At 44.9% G+C, this 27,147-nt stretch overlaps 1 protein-coding gene across 1 annotated transcript in view; it reads left to right on the forward strand.

Annotated features, from left to right (window-relative positions):
* The window catches only part of LOC104352895 (uncharacterized), a 43,042-nt gene extending 18,428 nt beyond the window's left edge, over nucleotides 1–24,614 (forward strand). The window contains exons 18-39 of the mRNA XM_086472004.1: nucleotides 918–970; nucleotides 1,171–1,271; nucleotides 2,066–2,217; nucleotides 2,638–2,776; nucleotides 2,864–2,977; nucleotides 3,484–3,663; nucleotides 4,827–5,066; nucleotides 5,776–5,932; nucleotides 6,216–6,344; nucleotides 6,714–6,840; nucleotides 7,561–7,604; nucleotides 7,696–7,890; nucleotides 9,163–17,247; nucleotides 17,615–17,779; nucleotides 17,989–18,152; nucleotides 18,700–18,874; nucleotides 20,013–20,056; nucleotides 20,811–20,933; nucleotides 21,548–21,670; nucleotides 22,012–22,057; nucleotides 22,467–22,578; nucleotides 24,371–24,614. Of these exons, the coding sequence (XP_086328130.1) occupies nucleotides 918–970; nucleotides 1,171–1,271; nucleotides 2,066–2,217; nucleotides 2,638–2,776; nucleotides 2,864–2,977; nucleotides 3,484–3,663; nucleotides 4,827–5,066; nucleotides 5,776–5,932; nucleotides 6,216–6,344; nucleotides 6,714–6,840; nucleotides 7,561–7,604; nucleotides 7,696–7,890; nucleotides 9,163–17,247; nucleotides 17,615–17,779; nucleotides 17,989–18,152; nucleotides 18,700–18,874; nucleotides 20,013–20,056; nucleotides 20,811–20,933; nucleotides 21,548–21,670; nucleotides 22,012–22,057; nucleotides 22,467–22,578; nucleotides 24,371–24,614 (10,912 nt within the window). The remainder of the gene's footprint in view (nucleotides 1–917; nucleotides 971–1,170; nucleotides 1,272–2,065; nucleotides 2,218–2,637; nucleotides 2,777–2,863; nucleotides 2,978–3,483; nucleotides 3,664–4,826; nucleotides 5,067–5,775; nucleotides 5,933–6,215; nucleotides 6,345–6,713; nucleotides 6,841–7,560; nucleotides 7,605–7,695; nucleotides 7,891–9,162; nucleotides 17,248–17,614; nucleotides 17,780–17,988; nucleotides 18,153–18,699; nucleotides 18,875–20,012; nucleotides 20,057–20,810; nucleotides 20,934–21,547; nucleotides 21,671–22,011; nucleotides 22,058–22,466; nucleotides 22,579–24,370) is intronic.
* The last annotated feature ends 2,533 nt before the right edge of the window (nucleotides 24,615–27,147 follow it).

The raw sequence follows: 27,147 nt of genomic DNA on the forward strand, positions 1-27,147 counted from the left end.
AGGGCAATGAAGCTGGTGAAGGGTCTGGAGAACAAGTCCTGTGAGAAGCGGCTGAGGGGACTGGGGTTGTCCAGCCTGGAGAAGAGGAGGTTGAGGGGAGACCTTGTCGGAAATGGCCTCAGGTTGCACCAAGGGAGGTTTAGATGGGACATTAGGAGAAGTTTCTTCACGTAAAGGGGTGTCAACCCTGGAACAGGCTGTCCAGGGAAGTGGTGGAGTCACCATCCCTGGAGGTATTTAAAAGACGTGTAGATGTGGCACTTAGGGACAGGGTTTAGTGGTGAGCTTGGCAGTGCTGGGTTAACGGTTGGACTCGATGATCTTAAGGGTCTTTTCAAACCTAAATGATTCTACGATCACAGAATAGCTACAATGTTCACGTGCTTATATTACTCTGTTGTGTAGGATCAGACTCAATGGAAGCAAGGACAGTTGCACTGTTGAAGAGACAGGTAATTGAAATCACACTCATGTGTGAGTGTAGGAGGGAGGAACATAGGATGTAAAAAAACCCTCCCCCAACAAACACCAAAACAAAAGTCACCAGTGGGTTTCTGTCTTTTCCAACCTGAATGCTTCTATGGAATTTCTAGATTGATAGAGCAATTTTATTTAAGTGCATTTTCTATTTAATTCCATGATTTTTCAAGGATAAGATTATGACAACAGCAGCACGGAGAGATCTTATGAGATAGTAAGTAACAAGCAAAGACAGACACTAATTTTCCTGTTAAGCAATAATGGATATCATAGGAAAGCCGCACTGGTAGTGGCACTGAGGGAAATTATTTCCTGAATCTGCAAAACAGCATTCTGAAATTCCCTTGAAAATTCTAAAACTTGTCAAGAGAGAAGTAGCTCTCAGTCTCAATACATGGTTTGAGAGGAAAAATAATATGTTTTTCCCTCTCTTACAGCACTTGTATCCAGGGAAGACTGAATTGCATTGGAGCACCCAATCTAACTCCGGGTAAAAAATCTTCCACTTACCTTTTTCTCTGTGCCAGGTTTTGGACAGAAATAGTTGATTTAACAGATTGAATAGGGACAGCAATCCCAACTAACTGAAATACACGATTTCCAAAGAATTTCTAGATGGTTTTAACAGTAACAGCTGTGGGATAAACTCTGTGCCATTTCTAACTGCTTTCACTTCTTCCCTTCCTCTAGTCTGTGAATCTCCCATGGTGTACTTTGACTGTAGAAATGTCACTGCAGGAACAACTGGAGCAGAATGTCAAAAAAGTTGCCAGACTCTGGACATGCAGTGTGTAAGTATGTCATGGCTGGATAAGATGGTGCTTCCAGGTTTTGTCTGTGCTCTTGGTGCTAAAGTAATTAATCTATCTCATCTAACTCAAATCTACCACACAGACACTTTGTTCTTGTAGCAAAAGCCTGAGACCACGTTACGAAGCATTAACAATGGGACCCTTAGACCAAAATATAATAAAGTAACATCCAATTAAATTAATAAGATTAGCGTCTACCTTTCTTCAGCTCTGCCACACATTTTACTTCTTTAGGAGAAAATTACTGGCTAGGAGAAATCGTTCTTTCTCATACTGTGTTGCAACTATAAACTTCTTGCACATCTAATTGTTTTACTCCACCTAGGTACATGGTAGCCACACGTCATTTCATGAATAAGTACTACAAGAGATAAATAAATTTCAATGTAACTCAACCAAACTGAAAAAAAAAAAACAACTTCTTTTCTTTTTAAAACTCCATTCGACCACAAACCACCCACTACAAAGTGCAAGGATTCTTCAGCTCATACAGAGCAAAACTTAAGTTTCCATGTATTTCAGATTTCACAGGCTCCAGCAGAGCAGTCAGGATTGTCGTACATAAAACATTTGTCTTTAATAGATTTATATTCTATTAAATCATGGCTAATAACATCCTTTTGTTCCATTGTCCTATAAGTAGTTTGTAGTCCTCTCCCATTTAAGCTGGGCAGCAGTAAGACCATATAAAGACAACTTATGAGAATTTAATCTTCCTTTTTCTATTGTGATTATTTCATTCTGAAATTGTATCTTCCTCTTGACTTTTCCAGTATAGCACGCAGTGTATATCTGGCTGCGTTTGCCCAGCTGGGCTCATCTTTGATGGGAATGGTGGTTGTATCCCTGAAGAGGAATGTCCGTGTATTCACAATGAAGCCATGTATCAGCCTGGGGAGAAGATCAACGTTGACTGTAACACCTGGTAAACATTTCCTTGGAAGCAGCATTCTGTCTTCCATCATATGCCTTTGCAAAGATCTTCGATAGTACAGCAGTAAGGGAAGATTCGGATTGCATAGTTCAATTGATGGATCTTTTAGTTTTGGATTAAAGAGTATGAGCAAGTTTCCTTCTGATGTAGGCAGATGGCCAAAGCACAGAATGGGAGGAAATTTTTGGGACTACAGTGTTCGTCAGGTATATCCTGTTTTGCAGTTAATGCATTCCGAGTAGCAGAACCGCTTTAATTCTTGACATGAAAAATGTAAAAGACTATTTCAGCTTTAGAATCAACATAATGTTGTCCAGGGATGAGTTGCCAAACAGACACTGAGTTGTTGGGATATGTCTACACAAAACAGTGTGTTGTTTTAGTATTAAAATGCTTTATTCTCATTCCTAGTGTATGCAAGAACAGGAAGTGGGAATGCACTGAAGATCAATGTCTGGGCACTTGTACTGTTTATGGAGATGGTCATTATAATACCTTTGATGACAAAAGGTTCAGCTTCAATGGAAACTGTGAATACACACTAGTCCAGGTACTGATAACAAGCAATAGTAAATGAGACGTAACCTTGATCGTGTCTACAAAACCAATATATTTTTAAATGTTATTTTCTACCCAGGACCACTGTGGGAAGAGTGGCACAGCCAATGGGACCTTCAGGGTTATCACTGAAAATATTCCCTGTGGCAACACTGGGACAACTTGCTCAAAATCTATCAAAGTTTTCTTAGAGGTGAGAAGGTTTTGCACATAAACTGTTTTTGTTCTGTACCTGTTTAGGGCTTAGGAGAAGCCTAGGTATCCATTGCTTCAAGGAAGTTGGAAAATATTTAAAAAAGAAAATCAACTTGTAAATAAAGCTTAAATCAGATTCAGGTGAAATATTTGGTAGAGCTTCCCATCTTTCTATCTTTTCCATTTCCCACCCTATCCCATACTGCTCTTGGACAAACTACAGATATACAGGAAAATTGTCTTTACCAGAAATTCAGCCTATCATGTCAGAAGCTCATTTTATTCTGTACAATGTAGTTTTCCATGACTGCCAAACCATTTAAAATACCTTTTTACCACAGTTCCAGGAACCTGAGATTTGAACTATATAGTTATGCCTCAGCACATTTGGATTGTTTTCATTACATAAAATACTCATAGTACTCTCAAAAGCAGAAAAACATGTTCAAGAGCACAGCTGCAGCTGTTGAGTTAATTTCAAATCACCTTTTCCTCCTGTTTCAGAGCTATGAGCTGATACTTGGTGGGGAGCACATCAGTGTTGTGAAGAGAGGACAAACCGAGGAGGTGCCTTACACAGTCCGCTACATGGGTATGTACCTGGTAGTCGAGACCACAAGCGGACTGATCCTCATGTGGGACAAGAAAACCAGCATCTTCATCAAACTCAGCCCTGGTTTTAAGGTGCGGAACTAACATTTAAACGGTAATTTACAGTCCAGATTTGGACTGGGTGTGAATTTTGTTAAGACCCTGCCAAGATCCCAAACGGGTGATGTCTCTAGCATTCCTGCAGGACATCCCATGTTGTTTTTCATTCCTCTGGTGCCTTAGGAAGGCATGTCACATCCTGCTGCTGTTCTGAGTTCTGAAGTCAGCTTTCAGTGCCTGTTTGCCCTGACAGAACTTCAGCTGGCAAACTACTTTTTCGGACTTGACTTTGTCAGACCTTATTAAAATTACACAGGTACATGTGTAGGAGTCACGTACGTAGTCTTAATCTTGAAAGTAACCCATCATTTCTGGTTCTCATTGACACACAAATCAAATTATCATACTTTAAGAACAAGAAAGTGAAGTATTATGAGTGAAAACCTCTTGTAAAATATTACTATGTATTTTTCAAGCACATATCTACACAGGTGACAAGGAAAATGTATCTTTCTTGTCATACCACATTTCAGTTAGGTATATAAATTAAGTGTAATTTAGAACTAGATATACAAACTTATTTCAGTATCATAGGTTCTTTTGCTGCCTCACCCACTGGCACTTTATAAAAATAGGAGTAATATGGAAAGTATGCACCTTAGATTCATAGAGAAAGCATAGCATCCCTTGTAGCCTATTACAGTTTTACAGACACATAAATTTAGAATGAGGGGTATTTCTGGATGCGCAAGAAAAATGTCATTTCTTTTTATACCTGTGAGCAGTCACAACAGTAAAGACTCAATGAGCAGACGATGTGGCTGGACTGGTAGTATTTATGACAGCTTCGTAAGGTTCTTTTTTTATATGTACATCTATTGTATAAAACAAGGCTTAAATGAAAAGCTTAGTTGGCTGTGAGTCCTCATTTCCTCATTAAAGACATACCTCAAAGCCACAAGGTTCAAATGACAAAGATGGGTTTATTGTTCAGATGTAAAAGCAATGTCAATGGCAGCATCCTCCTAGCCTCAGTGGTCGTGTTCTGTTGCTGAAGAAACAAAGATGAAGATGTTCAGGAGTGACAGAATGGAATTGCACCATTCTAAGAGCTGAATTTCAAGTACTCTTTCAGTCTCAGATGTTGTTTCAAGTTTTCTCACATCCATTAGTATTTTATTTACTTCCTTTTGCAGGGACAGATCTGTGGCCTCTGTGGAAATTATGATGGCAACGGCATCAATGACTATACTACAAGGAGTCAGTCTGTGGTAGAGAATGTCCTAGAGTTTGGAAACAGCTGGAAAGTATCCTCTACATGTCCTGATGCTTCCAGCGTAAAGGACCCATGTTCCACCAACCCTTATCGAAAGTCCTGGTCAGAGAAGCAGTGTAGCATCATTAACAGCAACATCTTTGCTGCCTGTCACTCTCAGGTATTGCCAGGGCAGAAGTTTACTTCTGTGAAGACTAGGTCTGTGTATTATCGAAGCTGCTCTCCTCACACATTTTCACATGCAAGCCTAATTCATTTGCATGTTTCACCTGGAATTGTGTCAGGAAAATTTCAATCTGAATCCTGCTCAATGGGACAGATTTATACCTGTAAGAAATAAAAGGACATTTAGTTCATAGGAAATATTGACCTATTACAAAAGAATAATAATTTCATAATTATTATGTATTTTCTTGTAGTGTGACTTGAATACAAATTCTCATACACCATGTACAGAACAAGCTCAATGACAGAATAACATAGCAATGAAGTATCAGCATAGCCTTTCTCTGGCACCAAGTACACACCAAACAATGCAGGGGAACTCAGTGCTCCTCCTGTTGCCTTAGTTCTTTCCACTGGCAGAGACCTTCATTTTCAAGTGCAGTTGCCTAACATTGCTTGGGAATATGAATCTAATCTTCCACTAGGATACAAGTCTGGGTGTTTAAAAATCTGTCAATACGTGATTTGGGTGTATCATCTGGCATCATCTCTGGTGCTTAACAGTGTATATAAACAAAAGAAAATTAAATTACTGATGTAGGGCTTTTTTCTGAGATATTACAATTTAAGAAAATCACCCTAGCAAAGGTAAGAAAGAATTCAGAAGGCAGCATGTATAGTGTTACATTTCTTTTTAATAACAGGTTGAACCAGCAAAGTATTACCAAGCATGTGTGACAGATGCTTGCGCATGTGACACTGGAGGAGACTGTGATTGCTTTTGTACAGCAGTAGCTGCCTACGCTCAAGCATGTAGTGAAGTTGGTGTTTGCGTAGCCTGGAGAACCCCGTCAATCTGTCGTGAGTTTTATGTCATAAACACTTCTTCTGAGAGCGTAGTTAGATGTACATTGCCCTGCTGACGCCCATGAACACACACCCTGGGTATCTTACATACGTGCAGTACAACCTCGCTGGGCAGACTTTTCACACTAAGCTGTTTTGATGGTCACACAATTTTTCATTCACGGTTTTCAAGACCGTTCAAGCAGCATTGCAGGGATACGATGAACAGACGTGAGTCAAAAAAAAAGCTCTTTTTTTTTTTTTTCCTGAACGTGTCCAAATTTCTCTTTCTCCTTAGCACTGTTCTGCGATTACTACAATCAACAAGGAGAATGTGAGTGGCACTATAAGCCTTGTGGAGCTTCCTGTATGAAGACCTGTAGGAACCCAAGTGGAAAATGCCTCCATAACTTGAGAGGTTTAGAAGGTAAAAAGAGCTGCAAGTACCTGTAAGTGGGTACATTTTATTATATTTTTAATGATCTTTAATGGACTATTGCCTCTGTCAGCTGCATTTGCACCATTCAATTCTCTACAACATCACTGCATCCACCTGAATGGAGGCAGAGTAAGGAAACTGGAGTTAAATCATCTCTAGGACCAAGTCCTCGTGGGTGGGCTCTGCTGACGCTAGTACTCTGCATTGCTTCCTAGAATTACTGGAAAAAAATAGGTAGTAAATATTATGACTATTAAAAACAAGACCTGCAAACACATTCTGCACAAATAAAACTTTTGCTGGCTGTCCCTCATTCTCACCTTTTCTGCCTTCTATATGCCCTTTTGCTTCCTTCAGGCTGCTACCCTAACTGCCCCCCGGAAAAGCCATATTTTCATGAGGATCAGATGAAGTGCGTCAGTCTCTGTGACTGTTATGATAATGAAGATGGAAAGATATATAGACGGGATGAATGTCAGTTATGGTAAGACTCAACGTACCGGGCTAATCACGTACAAGGAAAAACAGTCAAAACAGCGGTGGGAAATAACGTGTTTCTGTTACATGTCAGGACTAGTTTGTACTGCCTGTGTGAAAATAATGCCTTGCTATCTAAAGTTAGACCTTATTAAAATTACACAGGTACATGTGTAAGAAGTCCTTATGTGATTTTACATTCTGTTGAATTTGTTCCTAATTATGTTGTAAATCCTCAGCATAAAGACAAACAAGAACAGTAAGTCCTTTATGACCAGGATTTCTCTATTTCCCATTCCTATGGCAGGAAGATTATTGTTCCAGGAGCATAGATATCTAATAGGGGTCTACTTCCAAGGATTTTATTACATTCTTATACTGCTTGTAGTATTTAGACTCTTTCCCTTTTTAGTCTGCTTTAGAAGGTACAAAGACATTGCAAGTGCCAAGAAAGTCGTAAGGGGAAAAGAAGGAAAGTCTTCCTTAAAACTTCTACCTGTAGCTTTGCATAATATTTAGCTTCACTTCAATTTATAAGTTTGGGGTTAATATAGAGAAGGATTTTGGAAAACAATGGCAAAAAAAGAAGCCAACATGAACAGGACATTCAAGGAATAAACACAAATAAAGTGTCCTGACTTTTGATGCTAGTATCTGGCAGAAAGATGACTAGTAAAACTACCTCATAATCAAAAAATACACGTTTTTTTAATGGTTTTTATTTCAGTGAATGCACATCAGAAGGTTTACAGTGCAAGTTTGACGATAAAGGTAAGACAGCTAAGAAGAATTATTAAGAAAACAAAATACTGGTTATTCTCTTTTCATAGATGACTGACAATAAACTACTTCTGAATTACAGCATGCCACTGCATTTATGAAGGGAACAACTATAAATATGGTGAACTCATCTACAACACCACAGATGGAACGGGATGGTGTTTCAGTGCAACTTGTGATGTCAATGGAACAATAAACAGAAATATCTTTACATGTGGCATCTCTACAACAACCCCGTTTACATTTTCTACAAGTCAGCCCACAACTGCTGCTTCAGGTACGCATGAATACTCTTTAAAATAACAGAAAGATCTCTGGAAGGGACTGAAAACTGCCTGAAAGGGAGGGCCTTTTTCGTCAGTTAATGGCATGTAATTTTACTTGAAACCGTTGACTTCTGTTGGAGCCACCAGTTCACCTGGCAGCTTCAGTCGCTAAAGGTGACCATAATCAAGGCTGTAGAAACGAGTACAGCATTTCTTACAAACTCAGTCTCCACTGTTTCACCATGGTCTTTCTAGCGGGAAAAAAAGAATAGAGCTTATTGATCATTGCACCCTAGAGAATCTCCTCATTTCCGTGCAAACAAAACCCAGACGTTCTAGACCAACATCTGAGAACACAGAAGACAATTACTGCCATTTTTTAAATTGCTGACCGCATTAGTGCAAACAGAAGATATGAAATCTAGTTTGAGGGAATGCTCAAATTATTTAAAACCATTCTTTGGAACCTTTCCTAATTGTATTTAACAAGCAAATCAACAGTTTCCTTCTATTCCTGCAACACAATTCTACATTATTCCTGCAGTTAACTCACTAGAGCAACCATGTAATTCTGAGACATTTTGAGAAATATTTCCACAAAATTACACAATACTACAGCAAGAACTAAATATTCAGCTTTAAGTTTTCTATTAAGTAACATTCATATGAAGAAAGTGGTATAAATTCCACGTGGTTATCTTCATAATGCTAAGAATATAGAAAGAATTCTTATTAAAATAAGTAGAAAATACTTACTAGATTATGTATTTCATATACATCGTACATGTGTGTTCTACATTATAATATGTTATATATAAAATACGTATGTTAAATATATTTTTATATTTATTAATATATTACATGTTAAAATATTAAAATAAGTAGAAAAGTCATTAACCTGTAAAAATATTTTAAAGCCTGTGTGGTTATGCAGCTAAATGTAAACAAGTTCAGAGATAATATTGAGGAGAATAAAACCTCCTTTTACACCATAGCAATCGCGAGATCACATTATCCTACATATTGACATTCCACACAAACGATACAGTATTAGATATATTTAACTACAATTTTTTAATAAAGTGGCACTAGAAAAATAATACAGACATGAGGTCAAAACCCACCTTAGAAATTAAATTCAAGACTGTCAAAGCAAGTGCATTAAAATACCACAGTAACATATATAATATTACATTACCACGTATGGAAGATGAATAATTTTCTTCCTGGCACTTCCTTTAATAAGAACAGACAAGACTTATATTTCCTCCTTTTAATTACAGAAATGACAACTACAACACCAGTGACAACAGTATGCGTGAAGCACGTCTGCGCGTGGTCGGAATGGTATGACAGCTCACAGCCTGAAGACAAAGAGGACAGTGGAGATTTTGAAACATTTGAAAATCTCAGAGATAAAGGATATGGTGTGTGTAAAAACCCAAACGCTGTTCAGTGCAGAGCGAAAGAACACCCAGATACAGAAATAAACAATCTTAACCAAACAGTACAATGTAGTCAAAGTAGAGGATTAATATGCAATAACAAAGACCAACAATCTAAGCGCTGCTATAATTATGAAATCAGAATATCATGCTGCAGCTACGTACCATGTTCAGAAATACAAACGACAACACCGAGAAGCACAAAAGAATTCACAACTGCTGCTGTAAAATCAACAGCATTTACAATACAGACAAAGATAAAACCAACAACACAAACACAAGAAACTCAACCGCAAAAAACCAAAATGCCTACAACAGCACCGAGAGGCACCGAAAGCACAACACCTCTGACCAAAACCTCAGTTACAGCAGAGACATCACAAGTCTCAACAGCAGCTTATAAGACCACATCAGCTTCAGCAGAAACCTCCACTGTGGCAACCCAAACACCAGCAAGACCAACTACTGCCTCCACCCTCTCCCAATCATCTGTAACAACCACCACGGGCACCACAGTTCTCCCCAGCACCACCACCCCGCCAACACAAGGAACGACCATCATCACGACCACCCGTGGGGCCAGCACCACCAGGACCTCTCCCCCTTCTACAAAAGGCACAACAACCACCATCACACCCACGCCTACAATACCCACCTCAGCCAGCAGCACTGCCAGCACCTCCAGGAGCACTGCTGGAAGCACCACAACATCCACAGCCACGTCTGCTCCAGCAGAAACCTCCACTCTGGCTACCCAGGCTCCAACATCACCCACAACTGCCTTCACCTTCCCCGAGTCATCTGTGACAACCACCATAGGGACCACGGTTCTCCCCAGCACCACCGCCCCGCCAACACAAGGAACGACCATCATCACGACCACCAGCAGGGCCAGCACCACCAGGACCTCCCCCCCATCAACAGAAGGCACAACAACCACCATCACACCCACACCAACAGAGCTTACCTCAACCTCCACCACCACTGCCAGCACCTCCAACACCACAGACAACTGCCAACCGCGCTGTGCCTGGACGCAGTGGTTTGACTTGGACTCCCCTCGCCCTGGTAGCCAAAACGGAGACATCGAGACCTTTACAAAAATCCGCGCTGCTGGGTATGCACTGTGTGACAAGCCACAAGACATCCAGTGCCGTGCTAAAGACTACCCTGATCTGAGTGTGGAGAAACTGGGACAGAAATTTGAGTGCAGCCTTGAAACTGGGCTGGTGTGCCGAAATGAGGATCAGATCTCAAAGTACCCTCTGTGCTTCGACTACGAGGTCCGGATGTTGTGCTGTGACCTGAAACACTGCCAGATAACATCAACAGGCTCAGCCACCACTGCAGGCTCCTTGACCACGTCAGCTTCAACAGAAACCTCCACTCTGGCAACCCAAACACCAGCACGACCAACTACTGCTTCCACCCTTCCCCAGTCAACCGTGACAACCACCACAGGGACCACGGTTCTCCCCAGCACCACCACCCCGCCAACACAAGGAACGACCATCATCACAACCACCAGTGGGGCCAGCACTACCAGGACCTCTCCCCCTTCAACAGAAGGCACAACAACCACCATCACACCCACGCCTACAATACCCACCTCAGCCAGCAGCACTGCCAGCACCTCCAGGAGCACTGCTGGAAGCACCCCAATGTCCACGGCCACGTCTGCTCCAGCAGAAACCTCCACTCTGGCTACCCAGGCTCCAACATCACCCACAACTGCCTTCACCTTCCCCGAGTCATCTGTGACAACCACCATAGGGACCACGGTTCTCCCCAGCACCACCGCCCCGCCAACACAAGGAACGACCATCATCACGACCACCAGCAGGGCCAGCACCACCAGGACCTCCCCCCCATCAACAGAAGGCACAACAACCACCATCACACCCACATCAACGGAGCTCACCTCAACCTCCACCACCACTGCCAGCACCTCCAACACCACAGACAACTGCCAACCGCGCTGTGCCTGGACGCAGTGGTTTGACTTGGACTCCCCTCGCCCTGGTAGCCAAAACGGAGACATCGAGACCTTTACAAAAATCCGCGCTGCTGGGTATGCACTGTGTGACAAGCCACAAGACATCCAGTGCCGTGCTAAAGACTACCCTGATCTGAGTGTGGAGAAACTGGGACAGAAATTTGAGTGCAGCCTTGAAACTGGGCTGGTGTGCCGAAATGAGGATCAGATCTCAAAGTACCCTCTGTGCTTCGACTACGAGGTCCGGATGTTGTGCTGTGACCTGAAACACTGCCAGATAACATCAACAGGCTCAGCCACCACTGCAGGCTCCTTGACCACGTCAGCTTCAACAGAAACCTCCACTCTGGCAACCCAAACACCAGCACGACCAACTACTGCTTCCACCCTTCCCCAGTCAACCGTGACAACCACCACAGGGACCACGGTTCTCCCCAGCACCACCACCCCGCCAACACAAGGAACGACCATCATCACAACCACCAGTGGGGCCAGCACTACCAGGACCTCTCCCCCTTCAACAGAAGGCACAACAACCACCATCACACCCACGCCTACAATACCCACCTCAGCCAGCAGCACTGCCAGCACCTCCAGGAGCACTGCTGGAAGCACCCCAATGTCCACGGCCACGTCTGCTCCAGCAGAAACCTCCACTCTGGCTACCCAGGCTCCAACATCACCCACAACTGCCTTCACCTTCCCCGAGTCATCTGTGACAACCACCATAGGGACCACGGTTCTCCCCAGCACCACCGCCCCGCCAACACAAGGAACGACCATCATCACGACCACCAGCAGGGCCAGCACCACCAGGACCTCCCCCCCATCAACAGAAGGCACAACAACCACCATCACACCCACACCAACGGAGCTCACCTCAACCTCCACCACCACTGCCAGCACCTCCAACACCACAGACAACTGCCAACCGCGCTGTGCCTGGACGCAGTGGTTTGACTTGGACTCCCCTCGCCCTGGTAGCCAAAACGGAGACATCGAGACCTTTACAAAAATCCGCGCTGCTGGGTATGCACTGTGTGACAAGCCACAAGACATCCAGTGCCGTGCTAAAGACTACCCTGATCTGAGTGTGGAGAAACTGGGACAGAAATTTGAGTGCAGCCTTGAAACTGGGCTGGTGTGCCGAAATGAGGATCAGATCTCAAAGTACCCCCTGTGCTTCGACTACGAGGTCCGGATGTTGTGCTGTGACCTGAAACACTGCCAGATAACATCAACAGGCTCAGCCACCACTGCAGGCTCCTTGACCACGTCAGCTTCAACAGAAACCTCCACTCTGGCAACCCAAACACCAGCACGACCAACTACTGCTTCCACCCTTCCCCAGTCAACCGTGACAATCACCACAGGGACCACGGTTCTCCCCAGCACCACCGCCCCGCCAACACAAGGAACGACCATCATCACAACCACCAGTGGGGCCAGCACTACCAGGACCTCTCCCCCTTCAACAGAAGGCACAACAACCACCATCACACCCACGCCTACAATACCCACCTCAGCCAGCAGCACTGCCAGCACCTCCAGGAGCACTGCTGGAAGCACCACAACATCCACAGCCACGTCTGCTCCAGCAGAAACCTCCACTCTGGCTACCCAGGCTCCAACATCACCCACAACTGCCTTCACCTTCCCCGAGTCATCTGTGACAACCACCATAGGGACCACGGTTCTCCCCAGCACCACCGCCCCGCCAATACAAGGAACGACCATCATCACGACCACCAGCAGGGCCAGCACCACCAGGACCTCCCCCCCATCAACAGAAGGCACAACAACCACCATCACACCCACACCAACGGAGCTCACCTCAACCTCCACCACCACTGCCAGCACCTCCAACACCACAGAGAACTGCCAACCGCGCTGTGCCTGGACGCAGTGGTTTGACTTGGACTCCCCTCGCCCTGGTAGCCAAAACGGAGACATCGAGACCTTTACAAAAATCCGCGCTGCTGGGTATGCACTGTGTGACAAGCCACAAGACATCCAGTGCCGTGCTAAAGACTACCCTGATCTGAGTGTGGAGAAACTGGGACAGAAATTTGAGTGCAGCCTTGAAACTGGGCTGGTGTGCCGAAATGAGGATCAGATCTCAAAGTACCCTCTGTGCTTCGACTACGAGGTCCGGATGTTGTGCTGTGACCTGAAACACTGCCAGATAACATCAACAGGCTCAGCCACCACTGCAGGCTCCTTGACCACGTCAGCTTCAACAGAAACCTCCACTCTGGCAACCCAAACACCAGCACGACCAACTACTGCTTCCACCCTTCCCCAGTCAACCGTGACAACCACCACAGGGACCACGGTTCTCCCCAGCACCACCACCCCGCCAACACAAGGAACGACCATCATCACAACCACCAGTGGGGCCAGCACTACCAGGACCTCTCCCCCTTCAACAGAAGGCACAACAACCACCATCACACCCACGCCTACAATACCCACCTCAGCCAGCAGCACTGCCAGCACCTCCAGGAGCACTGCTGGAAGCACCCCAATGTCCACGGCCACGTCTGCTCCAGCAGAAACCTCCACTCTGGCTACCCAGGCTCCAACATCACCCACAACTGCCTTCACCTTCCCCGAGTCATCTGTGACAACCACCATAGGGACCACGGTTCTCCCCAGCACCACCGCCCCGCCAACACAAGGAACGACCATCATCACGACCACCAGCAGGGCCAGCACCACCAGGACCTCCCCCCCATCAACAGAAGGCACAACAACCACCATCACACCCACACCAACGGAGCTCACCTCAACCTCCACCACCACTGCCAGCACCTCCAACACCACAGACAACTGCCAACCGCGCTGTGCCTGGACGCAGTGGTTTGACTTGGACTCCCCTCGCCCTGGTAGCCAAAACGGAGACATCGAGACCTTTACAAAAATCCGCGCTGCTGGGTATGCACTGTGTGACAAGCCACAAGACATCCAGTGCCGTGCTAAAGACTACCCTGATCTGAGTGTGGAGAAACTGGGACAGAAATTTGAGTGCAGCCTTGAAACTGGGCTGGTGTGCCGAAATGAGGATCAGATCTCAAAGTACCCTCTGTGCTTCGACTACGAGGTCCGGATGTTGTGCTGTGACCTGAAACACTGCCAGATAACATCAACAGGCTCAGCCACCACTGCAGGCTCCTTGACCACGTCAGCTTCAACAGAAACCTCCACTCTGGCAACCCAAACACCAGCACGACCAACTACTGCTTCCACCCTTCCCCAGTCAACCGTGACAACCACCACAGGGACCACGGTTCTCCCCAGCACCACCACCCCGCCAACACAAGGAACGACCATCATCACAACCACCAGTGGGGCCAGCACTACCAGGACCTCTCCCCCTTCAACAGAAGGCACAACAACCACCATCACACCCACGCCTACAATACCCACCTCAGCCAGCAGCACTGCCAGCACCTCCAGGAGCACTGCTGGAAGCACCCCAATGTCCACGGCCACGTCTGCTCCAGCAGAAACCTCCACTCTGGCTACCCAGGCTCCAACATCACCCACAACTGCCTTCACCTTCCCCGAGTCATCTGTGACAACCACCATAGGGACCACGGTTCTCCCCAGCACCACCGCCCCGCCAACACAAGGAACGACCATCATCACGACCACCAGCAGGGCCAGCACCACCAGGACCTCCCCCCCATCAACAGAAGGCACAACAACCACCATCACACCCACACCAACGGAGCTCACCTCAACCTCCACCACCACTGCCAGCACCTCCAACACCACAGACAACTGCCAACCGCGCTGTGCCTGGACGCAGTGGTTTGACTTGGACTCCCCTCGCCCTGGTAGCCAAAACGGAGACATCGAGACCTTTACAAAAATCCGCGCTGCTGGGTATGCACTGTGTGACAAGCCACAAGACATCCAGTGCCGTGCTAAAGACTACCCTGATCGGAGTGTGGAGAAACTGGGACAGAAATTTGAGTGCAGCCTTGAAAATGGGCTGGTGTGCCGAAATGAGGATCAGATCTCAAAGTACCCCCTGTGCTTTGACTATGAGGTCCGGGTGTTGTGTTGTGACCTGAAACACTGCCAGATAACATCAACAGGCTCAGCCACCACTGCAGGCTCCTTGACCACATCAGCTCCAGCAGAAACCTCCACTGTAGCAACCCAGGTTCCAACATCACCCATCACTGCCTCCACCCTTCCGCAGTCACCCGTGACAACCACCACTAGCACCACCGTTCTCCCCAGCACCACTGCCCCGCCAACACAAGGAACGACCATCATCATGACCACCAGCAGGGCCAGCACCACCAGGACCTCCCCCCCATCAACAGAAGGCACAACCACCACCATCACACCCACACCAACGGAGCTCACCTCAACCTCCACCACCACTGCCAGCACCTCCAACACCACAGACAACTGCCAACCGCGCTGTGCCTGGACGCAGTGGTTTGACTTGGACTCCCCTCGCCCTGGTAGCCAAAACGGAGACATCGAGACCTTTACAAAAATCCGCGCTGCTGGGTATGCACTGTGTGACAAGCCACAAGACATCCAGTGCCGTGCTAAAGACTACCCTGATCGGAGTGTGGAGAAACTGGGACAGAAATTTGAGTGCAGCCTTGAAAATGGGCTGGTGTGCCGAAATGAGGATCAGATCTCAAAGTACCCCCTGTGCTTTGACTATGAGGTCCGGGTGTTGTGTTGTGACCTGAAACACTGCCAGATAACATCAACAGGCTCAGCCACCACTGCAGGCTCCTTGACCACATCAGCTCCAGCAGAAACCTCCACTGTAGCAACCCAGGTTCCAACATCACCCATCACTGCCTCCACCCTTCCGCAGTCACCCGTGACAACCACCACTAGCACCACCGTTCTCCCCAGCACCACTGCCCCGCCAACACAAGGAACGACCATCATCACGACCACCAGCAGGGCCAGCACCACCAGGACCTCCCCCCCATCAACAGAAGGCACAACAACCACCATCACACCCACACCAACGGAGCTCACCTCAACCTCCACCACCACTGCCAGCACCTCCAACACCACAGACAACTGCCAACCGCGCTGTGCCTGGACGCAGTGGTTTGACTTGGACTCCCCTCGCCCTGGTAGCCAAAACGGAGACATCGAGACCTTTACAAAAATCCGCGCTGCTGGGTATGCACTGTGTGACAAGCCACAAGACATCCAGTGCCGTGCTAAAGACTACCCTGATCTGAGTGTGGAGAAACTGGGACAGAAATTTGAGTGCAGCCTTGAAACTGGGCTGGTGTGCCGAAATGAGGATCAGATCTCAAAGTACCCCCTGTGCTTTGACTATGAGGTCCGGGTGTTGTGCTGTGACCTGAAAAACTGCCTGATAACATCAACAGCCTCAGCCACCACTGCAGGCTCCTTGACTACGTCAGCTTCAACAGAAACCTCCACTGTGGCAACCGAAACACCAGCACGACCAATTACTGCCTCCACCCTTCCCCAGTCACCAGTGACAACCACCACTGGCACCACCGTTCTCCCCAGCACCACCGCCCCGCCAACACAAGGAACGACCATCATCACGACCACCAGCAGGGCCAGCACCACCAGGACCTCTCCCCCTTCAACAGAAGGCACAACAACCACCATCAAACCATCGCCTACAATACCCACCTCAGCCAGTAGCACTGCCAGCACCTCCAGGAGCACTGCTGGAAGCACCACAACATCCACAGCCACGTCTGCTCCAGCAGAAACCTCCACTCTGGCAACCCAGGCTCCAACATCACCCACGTCTGCCTCCACCCTCCCCGAGCCATCAGTGACATCCACCGTAGGTAGTACAATTATTCTTCCAACATCTGTTTCTTCTACTGGAGGAAGTACTCCTACCACTGTTTTTCCCATAAGTTTCACTAGCACAAGGAGCCCAGGTAGGTCGTTGTCTTACCTCTGGAAAGTTTATAAACAGCTATTTCATCAGAACAACATAGGCATCATTGTCTTCTGTGACTTCTTCCACCATCACTGTATTTCTTCCAACACATAAACCACTTTTTCATTTCTCTGTCTCTCTGCTACTAGTATCTGTGTTAGTAGGTGGACCCCATAGTTTGATATTACCTATCAGCAGCATAGAATTAGATTTCCACAATCTCTACCTAGTAGTAGGTCAAATGGTTTAACATAACAAAAACGTTGGCTCAATTTGCTGGAATGTTGAACAGTCCTGTCCAATACGTTAAAACGATGAGATCAAAATCCTGTGCTGCAAACTAAAGTATCTCTTGTGCTCAACAGTAGCTACAACTGGCACATCACAATCAAGTCATGCTACAACAAGCACCTCTGCAATCTTCAGTTCTTCCCCCAGCACACCTGTCACAACAGAAGCAAGTACATATGGTACATCAAGCAGAACAACTCCGTGTTTTTGTCACGTGTTTGGTAACTTTTTTCCTCCTGGTAAGTATCATCTTTTATGGTTATAAAAATTTTTGTAAGCAATATAAACCCTTAATACTCTATTCAAATAAAGATAACCTCTGAAAATCATCTAAACATAGAACTTATAATACATGAATACACTTTATATTTTCACAATATTTTCTTGGGTTTTTTCCCCTTAGTATTTTCATTGGTCTTTTAATTTCTCCTCCAATTTTTCTCTACAGGGGAAGTGGTATACAACAGAACAGATGGGGCTGGCTGCAATTTTTATGCCCTTTGCAGCAAGGAATGTGAAATTGAGCCATTCAAGGGGCCATGTCATTCGACAACTCCTTTCACTTCAGTCGCCTCAGCAACTACAACACAAGCCGCCTCATCCACAGAACATGTATTTTCTTCTATCTCACCAACCACAGCAACAACCCTCACGACTTCAGTAGAAAAAAACTGTACTGATGTCAATCCTCCACGAAAGGTGGTTCCCCTCATTATTTTCTAATGTATCACCATGGCAAAACCAGCCCAATTTCTGCCCTCTAACAGCCAGTTCAGATCAACCTGTATGCTTTTCAGTAACAAAGCTGGTCACGTTACAGGTGACCTGATAGCGCACAATTCTTCAACCTGGCATTGCCAGGCTTGTAAGTAATCTGGAGATGGAAAAGCTCACTGATACCATGGCAGAGACTTTTTTTTTAATAAAAGACATGTACATGTCACAGAAATAAGCAGACCAGCTATGAAAGTGTTAAAATCTCATTCTTTCTACACAGAAGAAAATTCTGTGATTGCTCAGCTTGCCTGCTCTGAAGGCCTGAAATCATACGCTAAGAAAACTCTAATCTGAACTCTCTACCGATTTTGAGAGCCTGTCTGAAGTTGAAAGAGAACAACTAGGGTGAGAGAGCACTTAAGAATTTTTTACATATTTTCAGCCTGGAGAGAACTGGATAAGTGAATGCCAGGAGTGTGTCTGTGACCCCCTCACTGCTACCGTACAATGCCAGCCGCTCCCGTGCCAAACAAACCAGACAGAAGACTGCGACCTAGGATTTGTTTCTGTGCCTGTAATGCCACCAAAAGACCCATGTTGTCCTGAATTTAAATGCAGTAAGTATTAAAAATACATACATAAATACCAGGCTACACACCCTGGTAAATTACATTTGCACTTCTGGTAATATCTAAGCAAGTTCTTTGTTTATCACAATAAGACCAAAACTTTCCTTGAATTGTTTTGGCTCAGTGAATACACTTTTTTTTTTTTTTCCTAAGTATGCATTAGAAGTTTATTTTAAAGCAAAATGTTATTTTCAACGAAGTGTGCTGAGAGAATTGGAACAGGTGGGAGAGCAGGATAATACTTTGAACCTTCAAGTGGTCAATCTCTGTGTCTGTAATCATAAAGGTTATTAATGCATTTTATTTAATGTTAGTAATGTAACATCAGAGCACATTAACATTAGCCTAACTGTAGCTAAACTAAGATGCATCAACATAAGCATAAGCCAGCAGAAAACTTAACAGTTAACTACAAAAGCAAGTAACATGAAGCAATAACATTGAATTGCAATCAGTAACTGAATTGTCAATGTATGAAAAATAATACTTACAGTTGTTGAATGCTCATGAAAATTTAAAAATTCAAGTTCTATATATTTATACTATGTATGTTTTTATACACATATATTTATACAAAAGAATTAAAAGAAAAAGGTAGCCATAAATTAAGCCCGAAACAGGAAGGTTAAGACAAAGGAACAGCCAGGTTTGAAGCAGTTCTGTGAAAGACATGAATGGGCTCTGCCATGTTACCAGTTATTTATATTACCACAGCAAGAGCACCTTTTTTCTATTCAGAGTCAATCTTCCATCCAAGCTGTGTTCTGAGGGGCCATAAAGAATCAATAAGAAAGGCATCTTTGAAGGTTACTGGACTTCGAGGGTTCAGAGAGGAAACAACTAATCTAATTTGAAGTAAACCTGATATCGAAAGGGCAAAAAAAGGATTTTTTTTATGCATAGCTAGAGTTTGAAGCCATTCCTCCTCAACTCTTCTAGCTAAGTTCAAAAAAGAAACTTTACTTAAACATCCAGCTATAAGAAATATGAGGTCTAAGAATGTAGGGGGGGATTGAATTCAAGTTTTCCACAATCTCTGTGTTACTAATGAAACTTGGTAACATCTTGACTTCTCAGGAAGTCTCAGAATTTGAGTTTACTCCTGAATTTTGTTGTTGTTTTTCAGAACCAATACCTAACGTCTGTGTGATTAACGGTACAATGTACAAGGTGAGAATGTTATACTTACAGTGGTATATTGCTGGAGGTGAAATGTACACCTTTTCTACCGAAATAAGCCTTTGAGAAAGTTCTTCAACATGTAGCATAAACCAAGAGTGTACCATTTTTAGTGAATTACTTTTTTTTTAAGCTCTCTACAACTTCTGGAACTAATGAATTTTCCAAATGAGCTGACAAATAGCCCAAACTCAACCACTCTTTGAAATAAGCCCAGAGAACCTTCAAAAACAAAGCTAGCATTTTTGCTTTAATTGGTACCTAAATCTTTTGCCAAAATCAGTACTATTTAGGACATTAGTCAAAAATTAAATATTAGCACTAGAGCCTTTTGGAGATACATTTCAGAAAGACTAAAATCTATGTGTACGTTTCTATCTCTGCTCAGGTATCTGCATAAGTATCCAATCATTTTAATCTCTATTAGTAAATTACAGTTGTTTAATAACCCCTGAATATGACTTACAGGGAAAAAATATTAAATGGAGCACTAAAAAGCTGGTAAAATAATGAGACAATAAAAACCAGTCTTACCTGCATTTTATTTACTTTTCTCTTTTATGTTGCTTCATTTAGTTTCCTCCTGATGCGTACTTTCTGGCAAGGCATAAAGCCAAACTTTATGGTCAAAGAGGGTCGAACAACTCAGTCGCATTTCAGCCGCATTCAGCGGCAATGCTTTCAACTCCATCTATGCGTTATAGAGAAACTGTTGCCACTTGAATTTTTTTTTCCTGTCTTCCAGGTCGGGATGTCAACAGTCCTCAATTCATGTAAGAAATGTACCTGCAGTTCTGAGAAAGATCCAGTGACTGAGGCAAATATTGTGCATTGTGAATCAGTTCAATGTGAAACATCCTGCCCATCGGTGAGTTCAGGTTCTCTAGGCTGCCCAGTCAGCCCTCAGTGATGGGAAGACTGGACTTCTCCATCACCAGCTCAATATACCTTCTCCTTCATCTCCCCGTGAGTAGGGTCATCAGTACGTGATGGAGAACGGAGAGTGCTGTGGGAAGTGTGTTGAAGTAGCTTGCAAAATCAAACTAAGTAACAACACTGTTCATGTGCTCAATGTAAGTATTCCTTTCCTTTTCAGATCTCTCTATTAGCCAACACAGGTTAGAACAGCCAGGAGTCACCTCATGTCGCCTACTAGTAAAAATCTAATACTGGTATTTCTCTGAAAACACCACACTAGTTTTCTGAATTGAACACTTACTTGGAATAATAAATTCTTGATACATGTGGTTAACTGGGCAATGGTTTCTAATTTGTGCTCTGAGTGTTCAGATCCAGGATTTAATCTTTCAAGCCAGCTACAGTTTGCAAAATGTTGCTTTTGCCACTTGAAAGAAGCTCAGAGGCATCTGAGAATCTTTGAGGTGCAAGAACTTACTTAGCTCAGACATTTTTGAAGTAATTGTACTATACTTGATCACAAAGGAAAAAACCAATTGTTTGCTTTTCTTATAAAAATCTTAGGTTGGTGAGATCTTGCTACTTGATCACTGCAGCCATTACAAGTGTGAAAAAATTGAAGATCAATTTGTTGCAGTCCAAAGTAAAAGAGTATGCCCCGAGTACGACCCAGGAGAGTGCGAACCTGTAAGTTTTAATCAATTCTTCATAGATTGAATGCACTTTAAAAGAACAAGGAAGGGCAAGGAAGAATACAACAAACCCCTTTCACTAACGTTGCAGGAATGTCTTTTTTTTTTTAATTTTTTTTTTAATTACTGTAACATTAGTAATAAGAAAAAATTAGTATTTTTACATAGGGCTACGAGGATTCAAGACTTGTATGGTGGGGACAGCAAGTCATCCATCGTTCCATTCCGTGTTCATCACGGAGGAGCCTTCTGCTCAGTACCAGTAATGCCAACTCATATTCTTACTCATGATTGTCACCCGCGCATTAATACAAATCCTCCTTTACTTTTGCAAAGGATGAAGCAGAGACTACTCCCGATGGCTGCTGCAAAATATGTAAACGTAAGTAAAGCTGTGTTCATCTTTTCTGCTGGAAAAGCCCTGTATTCAACTTCTAACTATCTTTAAGTGGATGGAAGGATTCTTCACTCCCCCAGTTTTCATGTATTCCATTTATCAAGGCCCTGTGTTTCACTATTTATTCAAAAGGAAAAAGCAAATTTGTTTTCCTGATACCGAAGACCACAACTTCAATCCCCAATGCTCAAGCTTCTGCACTATTTTCCAAAGACACTGTACAGATGAAATCAAAGAAGAACCTGAAAACCCCAGATATCTTACACAGTACCCCCACCTGACAGTCACATTCTCAATAATCAGGCACCATGCACTTGAAATTGTTTTCGTTTTCATTTAGTTCTGAACTAGAGATTTCAAGTATATGTTTTTTCCCCCCTTCTTTTTTATGAAGCTCCAAAATGCAAACCTTACAGCAAAGAAACTGTGATCCGCCACGGTGACTGTGAATCTTCTAAACCTGTTGAGCTGGCATATTGTGAAGGAACTTGTCCCGGCTCCTCAGTGTAAGTTCCAAAAACTTAGCATTTCTATGTTTTCATTTATACTTCATTTATATTGGTCTCTGAAGTTAATCAGTCACCCAAGGGTACTGCGGGAGCTGGCAGAAGTGCTCACCAAGCCACTTTCCATCATTTACCAGCAGTCCTGCCTAACTGGGGAGGTCCCAGGTGACAGGAGGTTAGCAAATGTGACACCCATCTACAAGAAGGGCCAGAAGGAGGATCTGGGGAACTACAGACCTGTCAGTCTGACCTCGGGAAGCCAGGGAAGGTTATGGAGCAGATCATCTTGAGTGCCATCACACGGCACGTACAGGACAACCAGGTGATGAGGCCCAGTCAGCGTGCGTTTGTGAAAGGCAGGTCCTGTTTGACTGACCGATCTCCTTCTGTGACAAGGTGATGTGCTCAGTGGATGAGGGAAAGGCTGTGGGTGTTGTAAAGCCTTCGACACCATTTCCCACAACATTCTACTGGAGAAACTGGCTGCTCAGGGCTTGGATGGGCGAACTCTTTGCTGGGTGAAAACTGTTTGGTTGGGCCCAAAGAGGGGTGGGGGATGGAGTTCAATCCAGTTGGTGGCCGGTCACATGTGATGTTCCCCAGGGCTCAGTACTGGGCCCAGTCCTGTTTAATATTAATCTTCATCAATGATCTGGATGAGGGGATCGAGTGCATCCTCAGTAAGTTTGCAGATGACACTAAATTGGGCGGGAGTGTGGATCTGCTGGAGGGTAGGAAGGCTCTGCAGAGGGATCTGGACAGGTTGGACCGAAGGGCTGAGGCCAATTGCAGGAGGTTCAACAAGGCCAAGTGCCAGGTCCTGCCCTTGGGTCACAACAACCCCAGGCAGCGCTACAGGCTTGGGGAGGAGTGGCTGGAGAGCTGCCCCGTGGAAAAGGACCTGGGGGCATTGGTCAACAGCCAGCTGAACATGAGCCAGCCATGTGCCCAGGTGGGCAAGGAGGCCAGCAGCATCCTGGCCTGTATAAGCAATGGTATGGCCAGCAGGAGCAGGGAGGTGATCGTGCCCCTGTAATCAGTGCTGGTGAGGCCACACCTCGAACACTGTGCGCGGTTTTGGGCCCCTCACTGCAAGGAAAAAACTGAGGAGCTGGAGTGTGTCCAGAGAAGGGCAATGAAGCTGGTGAAGGGTCTGGAGAACAAGTCCTGTGAGGAGTGGCTGAGGGAACCGGGGTTGTCTAGCCTGGAGAAGAGGGAGATCTTGTGGGTCTCTACAACTGCCTGACAGGGGGCTATAGTGAGGTGGGGGTTGGTCTCTTCTCCCAAGTGACAGGATGAGAGGAAACGGCCTCAAGTTGCACCAAGGGAGATTTAGATGGGACATTAGGAAAAGTTTCTTCATGGAAAGGGATGTCAAGCCCTGGAACAGGCTGCCCAGGGAAGTGGTGGCATCACCATCCCTGGAAGTATTTAAAAGACGTGTAGATGTGGCGCTTAAGGACATGGTTTAGTGGTGGGCTGGGTAGTGCTGGGTTAACAGTTGGACGTGATTATCTTAAGGGTCTTTTCCAGCCTCCATGACTGGAGAATCACAGAATAGCAACAAAGTTAAGGTGTTTCTATGAAACCATTAGGTAGGATTAGACTCAATGGAAGCAAGGACAGTTGCACTGTTGAAGAGACAGGTAATGGAAATCACACTCGTGTGTGTAGGAAGGAAGAAGAGAGGATGTAAAAAAAAAAAAATCACCCCCAACAAACCCCAAAACAAATGTCACTGAGTGTCAGTTTTTAATGAACAGATGTATTTTCTTTTCCTGACGGAACACAGGTACTCCCTTGAGGCAAACCAGATGGAACACGCGTGTAGTTGCTGCCAGGAGCTCAGCAGCCAAACAAGAGAGGTGACCCTGACTTGCCAAAATGGAACAAGCATAAATTATAACTACATCTATGTGGAACAATGCCAGTGTACGAACGCATGCACTTCAAATACCCCTGCAGCACATGGCTCCCAAGTGAAAAAATCTGAAGGATATGATTCCAAATGGAAATTCAGTAAAAGAAAGAGATGATCAGTGGAAAAAGAGCAGAGACCCTAGGGAAGCTGGAATCATGTTTTCCCCAGAATCACTTGTGCTCCTTCTTTAACAGATCTTATGTCAGTTTCTGTTACCAGCTTTTCTCATTTCTTACTTGTAAAAAAAATAAAAGTCAATTAATTAAATCTCAGTGTTTGCTTTTTTTTTTAAGTGATACAATATTCAAGGGTAAAACCAGACAACAGTCAAAATACCTTTGTGTAATCATAGAAATATGCAAATATTTTTCCATTTGATCACAAAACAGGTATTTTGGCAAAAAAGCTGTCATGGGTCTCTAAAGAACAAAACAAGAAAACAGTGTAGCTACATTGCAGTTAACTCTTGTGCCTGGAGAAAGCTTTATTGCATGTCATTTGTATGGACATAATGGTCCTAACAGACTTCACCGTGACAGGGAAAAGATTGTCCTGTTCATTTTGTCTTTTTGATCAATAAAACTTCCAGCATTTTTCAATTTTGGCGACTGCTCAATACCGATCTTCATTATCCAAATGACCAAGAGTCCAATGGCATCAGGCAGTTTTCTAAATCAGATGGGTACATTCTCTAGCAGCCTTTCCAACGAAGACACTCTCAAAACTGTTTTCCCAGGTGAGGTTAAATTCCTGTGCTTACTAGCAAAAATGGTACAGAGATAAAACCCCCTCTCCTTTGCTCATTGTATTCTAGTTGCCAAGGTGGTGGGATAACAGGCAGGCAGCAGTTTGCTTCCCCTGTAATTAGTGGAGAGGTCCAGAAAACCAAGCATTTAAAAAAAAAAAAAAAAAAAAGAGGGAAGGAAGACTTTATCATCACTACCATTTCATGTTCTAGATCAAAAGGTACCTGTAGAAACCAGCACTTGCTGCTTCAGTTGAAGAAAAAATAAAATAAAATAAAAATCTATGACTAAAAGCCTTAGTTCAAGAACACTCAAGGTGAAGTCAATGAACTTAGTAAAATCAGAAAATTCTCCCGCCCATAATTTTAACAGTATTTACAGATAAGTTCAGGATATGTTTTCATCTGTGCATTTGCCTCCTGTGCTATCTAAAAGATTTTGAACAGATTTACGCTAGTGAGAAAACTGGCAGCCGTTCCCACAGCAGTCCATCATATTTACCTGAACCGCTTGCGGGCTCTCCCTTATCAGTAGCTGTTGTAATACAAAGCCCAAAATCTGCCCTGAAGGCTTGGCTGAAAAATAAAGGAGGAAGTGTTTGATCAAATCGTGGCACATTTTATACGTGCTTATTTACAAGTGAAAATTGATCCCTGACAGCAAGCGGTGGAGCCCTGTTGTCAGGGCTTGAGGCTGGGCCTGCCACTAACAAATGACAGACGCTCTCTGTTAACCCCTCTCCCCTCCCAAAAGGGAAAGGGAGAGAGAACAAGGGAGAGAGACTTTACGGTTTGGAAAAGAAAACTAAAACAGCTTTAATGAAATAATAACAGTAAAAGAAAATATAATAATAAGGAAATAATGAAATATATACCACATGTACAAACATCTACAAAACCAATACCGAACCCAACTCCCCCCACCCTGACAACAATACATCCCCACCATGCTGTAGGGCTGGCACTGGGGCAGTCCCAGGCTGGACTGGGCAGCAGACAGGGACAGGATGCAGGAGCTGGACTCAGGCACTGGATTCAGGGATGCACGGATTGGGATCGACGACAGAAGGACAGAGTCCTCCTCAGACATCGGCCATCGAAGAAGAGAGATTGACCCTCGTGATCTCAGCTTTATACTGAACATGACGTCTATGGGGTGGAACACTCTGTGGGTCAGGTTTGGGTCACCTATCCGGTTTGCTCCTCCCTGCAGGGGCGACCTTTTTCGTGCTTGTGACCCTTTTCACTCCCGGCACCCCAACACGGGGTACAAGATTCAGCAGTGACCTTGGTCGCTACAAGAACAAGTCTAAGCCAGGGCCCCTCTGCATCCCATTCCTTGGTATGAACTATAAACATCAGGGGTTATCACTATGGAAGCAGTCACTGTCTGGAAAAACATGCTGCTGTTTCAGAAAGTGCCTTTAGAGGAGACTTAACTGAAAAGTTAAAGCACTAAAACAGAATTAATTCTGATTTAGCCCAAACCAGGACACCTGTCTACTGGTCTTCATGGGCAGCACAACCCGGCAGGGTGCTGGGACTAACCAGGGGGAGGAGCAGCACGTGCGGGAGCTTTGCACTTCACTGCGGAACTCCAGGCACCTCTGGGCCGCCCGGGCTGTGCCCGGCCCACGGGAGGCGAGCAGGTGCCGGGGGGGGGTTGCAGGCTGTGACAGCAGCACAAGCAGCCATACCGCACTCAGGAATGAGCCCCTTTCCCGTGGGAACCCGGGCTAAAGCGCACCATCAGGTTTGCAGTTTCACCACTGCATCCTCAGAGCCTGAACAGCAGGTATGGCCGTGAGGAGACACCTGGGCAGCCCCCAGCAGTGACCAGTGGGGCAAGAGGTTGACAGCTTCAGCAGAGCTTCCCAGGAGTCTGGCTCCCAGAGGGTTTAGC

The sequence above is a fragment of the Leptosomus discolor genome, chromosome 12 (assembly GCF_034619465.1).
Source record: "Leptosomus discolor isolate bLepDis1 chromosome 12, bLepDis1.hap2, whole genome shotgun sequence".
NCBI lineage: Eukaryota > Metazoa > Chordata > Aves > Leptosomiformes > Leptosomidae > Leptosomus > Leptosomus discolor.